The sequence below is a fragment of the Leptosomus discolor genome, chromosome 2 (genome assembly GCF_034619465.1).
Source record: "Leptosomus discolor isolate bLepDis1 chromosome 2, bLepDis1.hap2, whole genome shotgun sequence".
In the NCBI taxonomy this organism is placed as follows: Eukaryota; Metazoa; Chordata; class Aves; order Leptosomiformes; family Leptosomidae; genus Leptosomus; species Leptosomus discolor.
This window is the reverse complement of record NC_141392.1, coordinates 105,245,170-105,257,707: the sequence shown is the minus strand read 5'-3', so window position 1 is coordinate 105,257,707 and position 12,538 is coordinate 105,245,170. Positions and strand designations below refer to the sequence as shown.

Here is a 12,538-nt window from a genome sequence, read left to right as displayed (position 1 = left end):
GCAGAGTAGTGTGGTTGAGACATACATTAACAACAGAATCCTTCAGGCCAGTGAATGTGAGGATAATTGCAGGTAGACTCAACTATCTTGCTAGCTGTGTTTGGTCAAAGGCTGTCCACAGCAGCCAGTGGTGTCAGCAGGAACCTAGACAAGTTGAGGAAATGAGAGACGGGGACTAGCAAGGCTAAAATCATTATGAGATAATGTGCTGCCCCACAAAAAGTTCCAGACCAGCATAAACCATCAATATTGACTCACATCCTTTTCCAGTGTGAGGCTAGGAAACTTTTCAATCACCATGTTCTCCGATGTGACAGGCAGACAGGGTGGCCCACCGCCTTTTACCATGCAAAGGCAGCACCTTTGCCGTGGCTGTATTTGTGTCAGTTCTACAGGATCTTGAAAAAGACTACAGTATAGTCTTTTTCTCTCTTCATGAAAAGAGATGAATCCTACCTCTAAGACAGTATTTTTTTTTACTAAAAGTGACATACTGAGAACATACAAAATCAATCACAGGTCAAAAAGAACTATTCATGTAACTGTTTCAAGCCTGGAGACAGAAAATAAGCCCTTCTAAGACATCTGAGCCTATGCTGAATTCTGTGCTTTTAGAGCACTGAAGTTATAAGATCACAACCTCCAGTTTCATATGGGAAAGAGCTGCAAAAGGATTAGGGAATGCTTCCAGGTAGAGCCAAGTTGCAGCAATTGGAGTATTGTCAGTCCCAAGCATTCAAATAATTAAAGGTCAACCCCTTGTTCTACAGCACAAAATATTTAAGACTGATCACAATGTTTTAAAAGACAATTTTATTTTTAGGTCCTTGACTTTCTCTTTTCGTATCCTTCTCCACATTCATACAGGGGAAAATTACTCATTTTTAAGCGAAAGCTGAAATATTCATACAATCATGTATTCATGACTTCTGAAAGGAGGTTGTAGTGAGGTGGGGGTCAGTCTCTTCTCCCAAGTAACAAGTGACAGGATGAGAGCAAATGGCCTCAGGTTGCGCCAGGGGAGGTTTAGATTGGACATTACAAAAAATTTCTTTACCGAAAGGGTTGTCAGGCATTGGAACAGGCTGCCCAGGGAAGCGGTGGAGTCACCATTCCTGGAGGTGTTCAAATAAAACTTGTAGATGTGGCATTTAGGGACATGGTTTAGTAGGCACGGAGGTGCTGGGCTGACGGTTGGACTTGATGATCTTAGAGGTCTATTCCAACCTGTGATTCTAAAGCTTTAAGAAACAAAGAGCTCCACAACCTTGGTTTCCTACGCGCTTGTTTCCTATTTCCCCCAAAATTCTTTACAAAACCAAGCCCAGCGTAGCTCCAAGCCCCCCATAACACCTCTAAGCCACCCCCAAGGGCCGTGCCCGCCCGGACAGGAGGCGCACACGGACTGCAGCTGGCCGAGGCACCGCCTAACACCGCCCTCCCCACCGCTCCCAGGCCCCAGAATCCCACCGCTCTCCCTGAGGCCGCCCAGAGCCGGCGCCTTCCCCCCGCCACCCGGTTCCCTACGGCCTGCCGGGACCCGCTCGTCCCCGCGGCGACCGCCTCAGCCCCGCCCCGCCCCGCCCCGCCCCGCCGCTGTTCGGCCCGGCGCGCGCCACAACGCCCCGCCCCCAGCCGACCAAAACATTGACACGTGCGCCTCGCTCCCCCCACCCCCTCACGTGACGCTCCTGTGCCGGTGACGCCGCCGCTCCCTTCCGCCAATGGAGAAGGGCGCCGCCGGGTAGCAACAAGCGCGGCGGCCGGCGGCCAATCAGCGGGGCGGGGGGCGTGGGGAGCGCAGCCCCATGTTACTTCCGTCAATAGCCCCGCGGCCCGCGCTGAGCGCGAGAGGAGGTGTCGGGCCCGTCGTGCGCGGTAGGGAGCGGCGCTACTGCTGTCGTGAGGGGCCCGGGGGGCGGTGTGAGGGGCCCGGGGGGCGGTGTGAGGGGCCCGGGGGGCGGTGTGAGGGGCCCATGTGGCCGGGGCGGTGAGGGCCCAAGTGCGAGGAGTCGGGTGTACAGGAGTGAGACGCGGCGGGCTGTTGGGACCGTGTATGTGAGGCCCACGGGCCCAGGGGTTTGGGGCTGAGTGTGGATGGAATGGGTGGGCATAGCTTGGGGGGTGGGGGGGTGGGACTGGGCCTTAGGGGAGTGTGAAGCTGGAGTAGTTTGGGACAAGGTGTTGGGGTCAGGATGGGAAAATGGGGCCGGGGCTAGGAACGGAGCAAGCAGCATGGAGAGGTCTAGTGGGGAGATGTCTGGAGCCTGCCTGGAGGAGTGGGGTGTTGGGATATCAATAGAGTGCATGAGGATGGGGAAATTGGGAGAAGGCAGGGCTGGGGCAGCAGCAGGCTGGAGGGAAGAAGCCTGGGGCAGGCGGCTCAGTTGGAGTGGAGGAGCATTTGTGCCTGTTGAGAACTGAGATCTGCATGGCCTGGGTGCACTAAAATTGTTATTTGGGGAAATAAGAATCAGGGTAGAGGTGGGCAACAGAAGAGCTGAGGAGTTGTTGAATCATAGCCTTGCGGAAGTTTGAGACTTAATTTGAGCAGTCGTTTGATATGAGAAAACATGGGGTGTGATGAAATCTCCAAGCAGACTCTGACCGCTGAGTCACAGAGGTTGCCTGGGCTAGCTCCTTAGAAGGTAGTTCAAGAAGTCATCTGCCTGTAAAGGAGCAGTTTCTATTGGAAGTTGAGCTGCTAAAGAGATTTTGTTAGCATGCCAAAGGAAGAGGGGCGTGCTGTTGGATTGTTAGGAAACAAGAGGACCTTGCCTGTTCCCGTCATGTTGGCAACAGTCTTGCTACTGAATAACAAAAATGGTTTGGGTCATAATGACATGTTCTTAAGTGTAGGATTATATAGACAGATGAGATCTGCAGTACAGGGGCAGAGTAATAGGATGACTTGCTGCAATTATGAATGGCTTTGCAGTGATTTTTGCTCATGTGGTAAGTGATCTACCTCATGGAAAGTAGAACTCCCTTACAAGCACAAGGATGGCTGGAGGATTACAGTAATCCCAAACTGTTCTAAACTGGCATATGCAGCCCTCCTCTGCTTCTTTCTGGTTGTTCCCGTTTCCTCAGTCCTCTTTCCCCCTCTCCTGAGGAAAAGGTGTATGATGCAAGGTGAAGAACTCTTGTTTTTAGGAAGAAGTTAAATGCGATCAACATCTTGTCTTAAACTCTTGTTAGCTAGTGACCAAGTTCCTTTCCCAGTCCTCTTTTGCTTTAAAAAACCCTGTCCCACTGCATTTTCCCCAAAATTGAAATCTAGGCAGCTCTTCTTTTGTTGTGGTGAATGTTTTAACAAGTAATCATCTGCTTGCTGTTACTGAAAGTATACTACGTGAAATATGCTGGACCTCTTGAAAGCAAGCTCTGGTCTGGAAGCTGCAGGGATGCTTTGGTGCAGTGCTGTACTGGGAAGCAAAGTCTGAGTGGAGGCAGAGCAGAAGCATGACTCTTCTTACCTGTCCAGTCAGTCATACTCTGTAATTGCTTCTCCTGGTAAAGAGATGCGTAGGAGAGAAGTTTAATGCACTGCAGCTTCTTAAAATTTGGTCATCTGCTTCTGAAGAACAGTCAAATCTACACTTCAGTCCTACAGGAATCGCGAAGCAATGGGATTTTTTATTTTTCTAGTCGCATATGCCTTGTTGCTCAAAGAATACTTTTACATTTCTGACTCCATAAGCTACAACCTTCGAGCATGACTACAGGTCATTTTGTGGAATTGCTACTGATAGATGCGCTCTCAGCTGGTGCATTAGTGAAACTATGTCTTGGACTAAGAGTATCTGTTTCTTTGGAGAAAAATTAGGTCAACGTATACCAACCTCACTCATTTCTTGTAATCTTCCACAAATATTTAAGTAATTTTAAAGAAATTTGTAATTTTTTAATAGCTTTTTTTCTCCTTAGAAAATAATGTGCTGAATATATCATACGTGTGCAGAAACCATTTGTGTCTCTGTGCTTTTTGTCTTACGGATGGTTTTGCAGGAGCTTCCTACTTTCTGGAGCAGACATCAGTAGTCGTGTGTGCACTTCTGATACCATTGTTGTTATTTTGAAAACACTTAATGTAATTTTTTTGAGGAGTGACAGGACGTTTATTCTGTGTTGAAACCTTGCAATGAAAGACCATCCCTTTTCAGGATCTAAAGAACTGGAAAGCAGTCTGGTTCAGAGCGTGTAACTATTGAAGCATGTCCTTTTAAATGCCAGTACAGCTTCCTAGGAGGAAGTTACACATAGCTCTTACACAGGTGCCCCAATACCTTGAAACCACAGGGTGGGGTTTTTTTTTGCGAAGTTTAAGAATTTATAAAGCATACTAAGCATCCTAATCTGTAAATTATGATTAGCTTTGGACTTCAGCTACTTTCATCCACTTGAACAAAATATTCCATGTTTTCCTGTATTGTTTTCAGTAATCTTTTTTCTTTATCCTGATTTTTTTGTAACTTATCCTGTTAACTTCTAACAATATGTTCCCACCTTGCTGCAAGTATGTTGTCTCTGTGTTTTCACTTCCTTTTCCCAACAATTCTTTATCAATGTAAGTATTTTTGAAATATTTTAAATATTTTTTCAAGCTAATAAAAAAGTAATAATAAACAAAACTACTGGCTCACTCAACTTGTATTTCTTCAGGCTTTTTATGCCTCTGTGCCTTTTCCTGTTCTAGCTAGTATATTGGGCAGATGCTGTCAAGAGTGCAAATGGATAAATAAATTCATAGCAATGTTTGAGGCCTAATCAGCTTGAAAAAATACTAGAACATGCATACTTGTTCGGAACAAAGCTGTTGATGTTATGTATTAACATATGTTTCAAATATGATAACACTATTTTCCCTGTACAGCTTATATGTGAAATCTCTAGTTAAGGAGCAACAGCTGTGCATGATGAATGGAAAGAAGAGGGCTAAAGCTAGCATGGACAGAATCTTCCAAGTGTAGAAAACTGCTGTGTTCAGATTCTTACACAGTGTGTCAGGAGCAAATCTGCCTTATGAAAAAGGGTAGCAGGACGCTGTTTGAATGATACAACTGTGATGACTTGTATCAGTTTGTAGGAATTTGAGGAGACGTTTCACAATTGACTTTATGTGGCAGTCTCTGTTTGTCCTGGTACCCAGTTAACAGCCTAGTGTGGGAGGTGACCTTCAACAACAACTGAAAAAATGTTTGGGAAGATGAAAATTCCTTTACTGAAACATCACTATATAGTGTAGCTCAAAGTCAGTATTTGTAAGCCTTAGAGAGAATGAAAGGAGACACATTGATATTTTTTTTTTTTGTGGCCTGTCAAACTCTTTAACAACCATTTATTAGTCAGGTCTCATCCCTTTCCTGGACTACCACGATTCTTTTCCTTGTTCTCTAAAGAACTAGGAAACCTACCTTGATCTAATAAATGCTGAAAGACAAGAAGAATGAGGTTACAGAACAAAAATGTTCTTACAAAACCACTGCATCTCTTTTTAAAAAAGGACACTTTACAGAGATCTTTCTTTCCTCAAGGTAATCATTATGATTTTTTTTTAAGGTTAAAGAGGAAACTGAAATAATGACAAGAAGTTTTGCGACTTTTCTTAATAACTAAATAATACACAAACAATCTTCTTGTTGCTTGTAGAGAAACCATGCCATTTTTGGGCCAAGACTGGAGATCCCCTGGATGGAGATGGGTTAAAACAGAAGATGGATGGAAACGATGTGAACCTTTCAGTCCTGCACTTGAGGATGGGAATAATCAGCTGAATGAGATCAGCCGCACTGTGTGAGTAAAAAAAAAAAAAGTGGTTCTGCATGAGTTAATAGCAGGTGGAAAGGTCAAGATTGGCTTAATTTCCATTCAGACTGCAAGCATTTGTGGTAGATGGTGTCATCTGCATATGCTAGAAGTATTCTAATGCAACCATGTGTTTTGTTTAGTTAGGCAGACAAGAGACCCCCTATGGAGATTGTCTTTTGTCACTGTTTTGTGAGTTGCTTATTTTAGGTAGACAGATCCCTTCTTATATTGTATGTCTTTAAAAGTAAAAAAAAAAAAGCCTTAAAAAACCCACAACAAAACCAAGCAAAAACCTGTCAAGTACTAGGTGATACTTCTAAATTGCAAGTGCAACAGGCATATTGAAATGTTACCTGGAAGTGAATGAAGACTTTCTGCTGATTGGGTGTTGGATTAGAGCTGCTTATGGCAGTCATATAATGCTTTTGCTCAAAATACACAATTAATGTTAGTTTCATGGTATTTCTCCAACACAATATGTGACTGTGTGTGCTCCTGTAGAACAGGTGAGAAAGATAATAGTCAAATAAAGTAATACTTGTGGCAGATGCCCATAGATTGGCGTGATGTAAATAGTTTTGTCAAAACAAATTTCTACTTGGTTTCTCCATGAAGAAGTAGGTCTCAGGGATAGCATTCTTGGTCCTAAATTCCAGCATAGTGTGCTCATAATGAGAAAAGGGAACTTTCAGTGTTTTGTTGTTAGTCCAGTAACTGATACAGTAACTGATCTGATTTAGAGGGAATTTACTGGCAAGCCATGACTTGCTGTGGTTGTACACCTGTGTTTTCTAAATTTGTGAAATAAACCTCAAGAGTTATCAAGCACTGAAGAATTATTATTAAGCTTACTTTGACCTACTGTTTTCTTCATGCCTTTTTTCTTTTTATGTTCATCTGTCGCTGATCTTATTTGGGCTTCTTTTTCCACACAGTCTGGCCACTGTGGATACAAAAGACTATGCTTGTCTGGAAGAGTGGTCAGTAAGCCTCCAACATAAAGTTGCCTTATACCTTTGAAAAAAATCTTTTCTTCCCTCTTTCATATGCCTTTAATGATATAGTTGGCAAATGAAAGGAAATTAGCGTAATTTTGATAGCTATTTGCACAGTTACTGAATAATTATGTCTTGTAGGTCACTTTAATGAATATCGTTTGGCAAGTGTGACAAATGATCATTGTCTTTGCGAATATCGTTAAGACTTTTGCTCTTCTGATCCTGATTTTATATATATATATATCTCTTCTCAAGAGAGCAAGGTGAGGTATTTTTATTGTTGCTTCAAGCAAAAATACTAATTTATTTTTTTTTCTTAGTCTTGAAAGGTGTTAGTGTTGAACTCCTCTAGAGTTGTCTTGCTAGAAACAGGTTTAAATCAACTGGTTTTGGAAAGATATGAGCATTAAAGTTGAGCACTAAAATAGGTACATTAATTTGAAGGGATTATTCATTAAATGCTCTGGGGGGGAAAAAGTTTTCATGCAATCCAAGATGTTTCATGATTTGGGTTTCTTAGGCTAGCTTGTCAACTTGTCAGGGTCCCCAAACACAGGGACCAACCTAGTCTGCAGCAGATGCCCTCATCTGTAGTGATTCCCAAATTCCCCACCTTTATCTCACACTTCTTCTACTTAGGAAAGGCAAGCCACACCATATTCTGTGGCCCTATTTTTTTGATTCTGCTTCTATGTATTCAGTTAAAAATGTGTATTGTCCAAACTTAGACTGCAGAACTCAAATTGGTACCTCTTGGCAAAGTAGCACCACTTGGGAGTAATTTCACTACACCTTGAACTTTGGATCTCTGACTACAACTTGAACTGTGGATCTATGAGAACTTCTGCTGCGAAACAGCAATTAGTGTCTATTTGCTTAATACTGTAGAACAATTTAGGGTAGAAAGGACCTCTGGGCGTCTTCTGTTCCAAACACATACTCAACTGAGGTCAGGTTGTATAGGGCCTTGCCCAGTTGAGCTTTGTGCATTTCCAAAAATGGAAATTCCTCTCTGGGTTCCTGTTCTAAGCTCCATTGCCCTCACTGTGATTTTTTTTTTTCTTGTTTGTTTCCCTGCCCCTCCGCCCCCATCCAATCTAATAAGGTTTTCTCTTATCACAACAGATTGTGTCCATTAACACTTGACTTATTGCTGCCCACGTCCTCTAACCTTACAGTCTAGCCCCACCTTATGTATACCCTCATGTTAGATATTGACAGTAATCACATTTCCCTCCACCACCCCTCTGAACACTGAGGAAGCGCAGGTCTTTGACCCTCATGCATCATGTGCTCCGGTATCTAATCACCTCTGTAACTTCCTGCTGGAGTTGTTCCAGTATGCCAATGTTCTTGCTGTATTGGGGAGCCCCAAACCCTACCCAGTACTCCAGATGCAGTTTCTTGTGCCAAATAAAGGGGGAAGGTTACTTCTTTCAGTCTTTGGGATATGCTTCAGACAAGGGTGCGGTTGGCTTTATACAACACAAGGGCACACTGCTGACCTCTGTTAAGCTTGTTATCCCCAGGAGCCCTGGCTCCTTTTCAGCAAAACTGCTTCCTATCCAGTCATACGCTGGCATGGGGTTCTTCTATGCCATGTGCAGGGCTTCATATTATAGAATTGTAGAATGGCTTGAGTTGGAAGGGACCTTTAAAGGCCATCTAGTGCAACCGCCTGGCAGTGAGCACAGACGTCTTCAACTACGTTAGTTTACTCAAAGCCCTGTCCAACCTGACTTTGAACATTTCCAGGGAGGGGGCCTCTGCAGCCTCTTAGGGAAACCTGTTCCAGTGTTTCACTATCCTCATTGTAAAAAATTTCTTCCTTATCTAGTCTAAATCTGCTCTCTTCTAGTTTAAAACCATTACGCCTTCTCCTATTGTTACAGGCCCTACTAAAAAGTACTGAAATACAGCAGTGTGTTGTGTCTTGCCAGCTGGTTCTCTGTACAGTCTTAAGCTATTTTGAAACAAATGTCTGTGTATATTGAATAGACAGCTCAGCTTGAGATATATGTTAACCTGATGTAGAATTGAGGAGGAATGAGGCTTCCTTCCTTGTGGAAGAAGCATATGGTAAACAGTACATAAATACTTATTTGTCTCTTTTTAAACTGCCCTGTGAATAGGGATGATGGTGTATGCCAGTCTGGCAGTCTAACAGGGTTTTGTTTATTTTACACCCATTAAATGAAATAATATTTTTTCAGCAAAATATTCTGTAGAAATAATGCTACAGGTAGTACTTCAGTATTGTATTCCAGGGAGCTGTTATAGCAGTTTTCCTTTAAAAAGAAATAAATTCAAGCTCTGTAGTTGACTGAAACCCTCTTTCTCTCACAGAAGAGAATACAAGTAAAAGTATCAATAGTTATCTGCTGAATATTCTTTTATCCATTACAAATACTTTCTTTTCAGAAATTAAAAAGGTCTAATTATAAACAGATTCAGAAATAAACCTTCAAGAGATAACTTACTTAAATTGAAGAATATGTTTTTATTAAAATAGAACTTTTTACCTTATTCAATTAGTCATCTAGTGCCTTGGTGAATCCAGTTGATGAATTAGTGAAAAATGGTGGACCTAATGATAACCATGCTTGAACAAATATAATCACTTGTGCAGACACAATTTAAATGATTTGGACTAATGCTTGAATAGTTGCACGTTAAATTAGTTCCATTTATGGAAACAGAGATTGGAAAAAAGAGACCCAGTTCTGTAGCTCTTCCTTATTTGGGTAATTAATATTAAATTATGTAAGTGAAGTGTGCCTTGTATTCAAGATATACAGTAACTGGAAACATGGTTGAGGCAGTGGTCATTCAGGCTCTGTGGGCTGAATATTGGCCGCAACTACTTGCAATTTGTACCCATAAATTCTAGCACAGATGTTATCTCCAGTGCCATGGCACTGTGTCCTTGAAGCTTGGTGGGGGAGAGAGAACAGCACTGCCTTACAGAATTGTATGTAAGTACCTCTCGTTAGCCTGCAACTTAGGAGTAAAGCTGTCTCATACTTTTCCTTTTGAGGTAAAAGAAAGAGAATCGGACTAATCTAGTAAGATTTTAATAATGGTGATACTCTTTTTTGTGTGTTAGGCTCGTATGAACTACTTGGGTTGGCAGGGTAGTCATCTGAGCCTGCGGTGTTGCTTGTTGAATTCTGTGAGATACAGCGTTCACAAAAGTGGGTTTTGGCACTGGATAGAAGTCCTTGGAATTGAATCTGCCTTAGATAATTTTGGCATTTGACAAATATGTTATACAGTTATTTGGTGCAGGCACTTACCTCGGGATTTTCCATTCATAGTCAAGCTGGAAATAGCCTCGAGTGTCTTCTAAAACACTTAGTGTGTCTTTGTAGGTAACTGCTTGACTTGAGGGCATTCCTCCTCCGTTAGAAAAGAAGCAAAGGGATGAGGAAGAATTGGAGTTTGGATGAAAAAACTGTCAAGTTTTCTGTCACTTTAAGTTTCATACCCAAGAGGTTATTTAAATACTGCTATGAAGTTACTTTTTTTGAAAAAGTGGCATTCTTGCCTGCTTTTTATGTAGGGTATTGTAGTTCTAAGGACACCAGGTACTTTTGCTTTTAGAAGCTTTAGAATAATTTTTTTTATGAAGTGCATCATCAAGACAAGAAAGTAAGACTAGCTGTAAATTCACACTATTATGTATGTATTTAAGTCCTTCCAGGTGCACTCAGATGTCATGTGCAGTATTATGTTAAAAAACATCAAATTAAGGCTTCTGTTGTACCAGATGGCACCTGCAGCACTTGATTTGGTTTCTTGTATCTTAGCTTGGTGTTTAGGTGTGGGGCAGGGATTGCTTTTGAAAATGATGGAGCAGCTTTGTTACTGTCTTCATTTAGTCAGTTTTTTTATTACCCAGTGCCGCCCCCCGCCCCCGCCGCACCCAAGGAGGGGACTTGCAAAAAGGAAAGGAAATCCATGGGTTGACATGGAAACAGATTTAATAAAATAATAATAAAAAACTAATATTAATACAAATATAAAGTACACAAAGTTCTACTCGGCCCATGTAGTGGTGGCGAGCTGCACGCTCCCAGCAGTGGGTGCTGGATGTCAAGGCCTGCAAGCACCACAGCTCCAGCGAAAGCAGGGCAGTCACGCAAGCGGCAGAGATGGCCTCCAGAGCAGAGTGACGGCAAGACCCTGCAGGGATGGCGACCACTGAGGAAGAGGGCCCATCCCCAGCAAACTTACCAGTTTATAGTGAGCATGGTGTTTATGGTATGGAATACTTCTGTTGGCCCGCTTGGGTCAGCTGCCCCGGCTTCTGCTTCTCCTAGCTTTAGCAGTTTTCCAGATTTCTGGAAGGAAGGCTGACAGTCACTGGGAAACTGCCTGTATTTCTGTCCCATTCTCCTGATGTCTGTGGGACCGTTGCTTTCATTCTTGGTAAGAGACTTAAAGATTGTCAAGAACAATGGCGATGGTTACAGATAGGTAGGGAAAGACTCTCCATGTGAAGTGAGGCAGAACATGAAGAAATAAAGCCTTATATGAGAAGATCCTCAGAGATCAGTCAAATTTGTCTTTTTCCTAAAATGACTTGAATTCCAGGAATGTCACAGGCAAATTTGAATGTTTGACAAAGTGCTGAAATAGCCCTCTTCATCTTTGCAATTCCTTGTATTAATTGACTGTCCTTAAGCTGCCTTGCTTTTTTATCTGGTGCTTCAGGAGGTGTATGTTGTTGGGAGGCAGGGGTGGGCTTTAAATCACTTCAGATATGTTACTGGTATAAATTGCTTTCTAGGGACACTTCCTCTCCAGGAGCAAAAGGAATCCTGCCAGATTAACCTTCCTTTTCTAAGGCAGGCCTTCAGGAATGCTGCTTCCCCTCCTCGCCCCATTGCACTGGGTCAGTGGAATGGGTGTGTTTCTGTTCTGCCTGAATTATATTGCAGAATATCAGGCTGTATCTCTGTCTTGTATCTGTTGTTAGGACGATAAAGCTAGGTCTGGGAGCTTTGGGCTCTTACTTCTAATTCTGCAGCAACTTTTCAGATTCTGCAATAACTTCTCACACAATGTGATGATGCAGTCAATGTGCTCAAACATAGCTAAATTAATATTTTTTTGTGATTTTTTTTTTAAAGAGAGATTTCCTTTATGATAGCTTTGGAAAAAAACCTGATGGATTGGAATGCTACATAATCAAAATAACCTGTCTGTGTTGATGTTCTGCCTTTGTCAGTTGCCCGTTCCTTTTCCCTAAACTCCTTTGCTGTTTGACCAGATATGGTATTTGGCAATGTTGCATAGAATATTGAAGTTGTTGAGTCTTTATCCTCTGCTTTAAAAATGGTAAGACGTGAACTAAGGCCCTCACCTTGGATTGAGCTCTATCTGAATGCAGGAGTATGTTAGATTTTTTTTTTCAGGATTTAAACCTAAGAGGAAAACAAATTTCTATTTCTGAGTATTCTCAGTTTGTGTTTCTTTAAGCTGAGCTAGTGTTTACTGATTAGATCAATTAAAAAAAAACAAAGCTTTTTTACAGTGTAGTTTAGTCATCCTCCTTAACAGATGGTTCAAGCTTGAAAATTTTAGCTGTATAAGCTAGTAGCAATAGACAATTTGATTTTTGCCACTTAGTGCCCAAATACAGGTTACTTTTTAATAAACTGGTGTCCTTCAGTTTTACAGTGTTCAGTTGCTGCTGGTGCAATTTGAAGTTCAAACTGACATTG

The 12,538-nt window shown here is 42.2% G+C and overlaps 1 protein-coding gene across 1 annotated transcript in view; it reads left to right on the top strand.

Moving 5' to 3' along the window:
• Positions 1–1,849: 1,849 nt before the first annotated feature.
• FBXO25 (F-box protein 25) overlaps positions 1,850–12,538 on the top strand; it is a 33,707-nt gene continuing 23,018 nt past the window's right edge. Inside the window, exons 1-2 of the mRNA XM_086482504.1 lie at positions 1,850–1,878; positions 5,653–5,796. Of these exons, the coding sequence (XP_086338630.1) occupies positions 5,660–5,796 (137 nt within the window). The 5' untranslated portion in view covers positions 1,850–1,878; positions 5,653–5,659. The remainder of the gene's footprint in view (positions 1,879–5,652; positions 5,797–12,538) is intronic.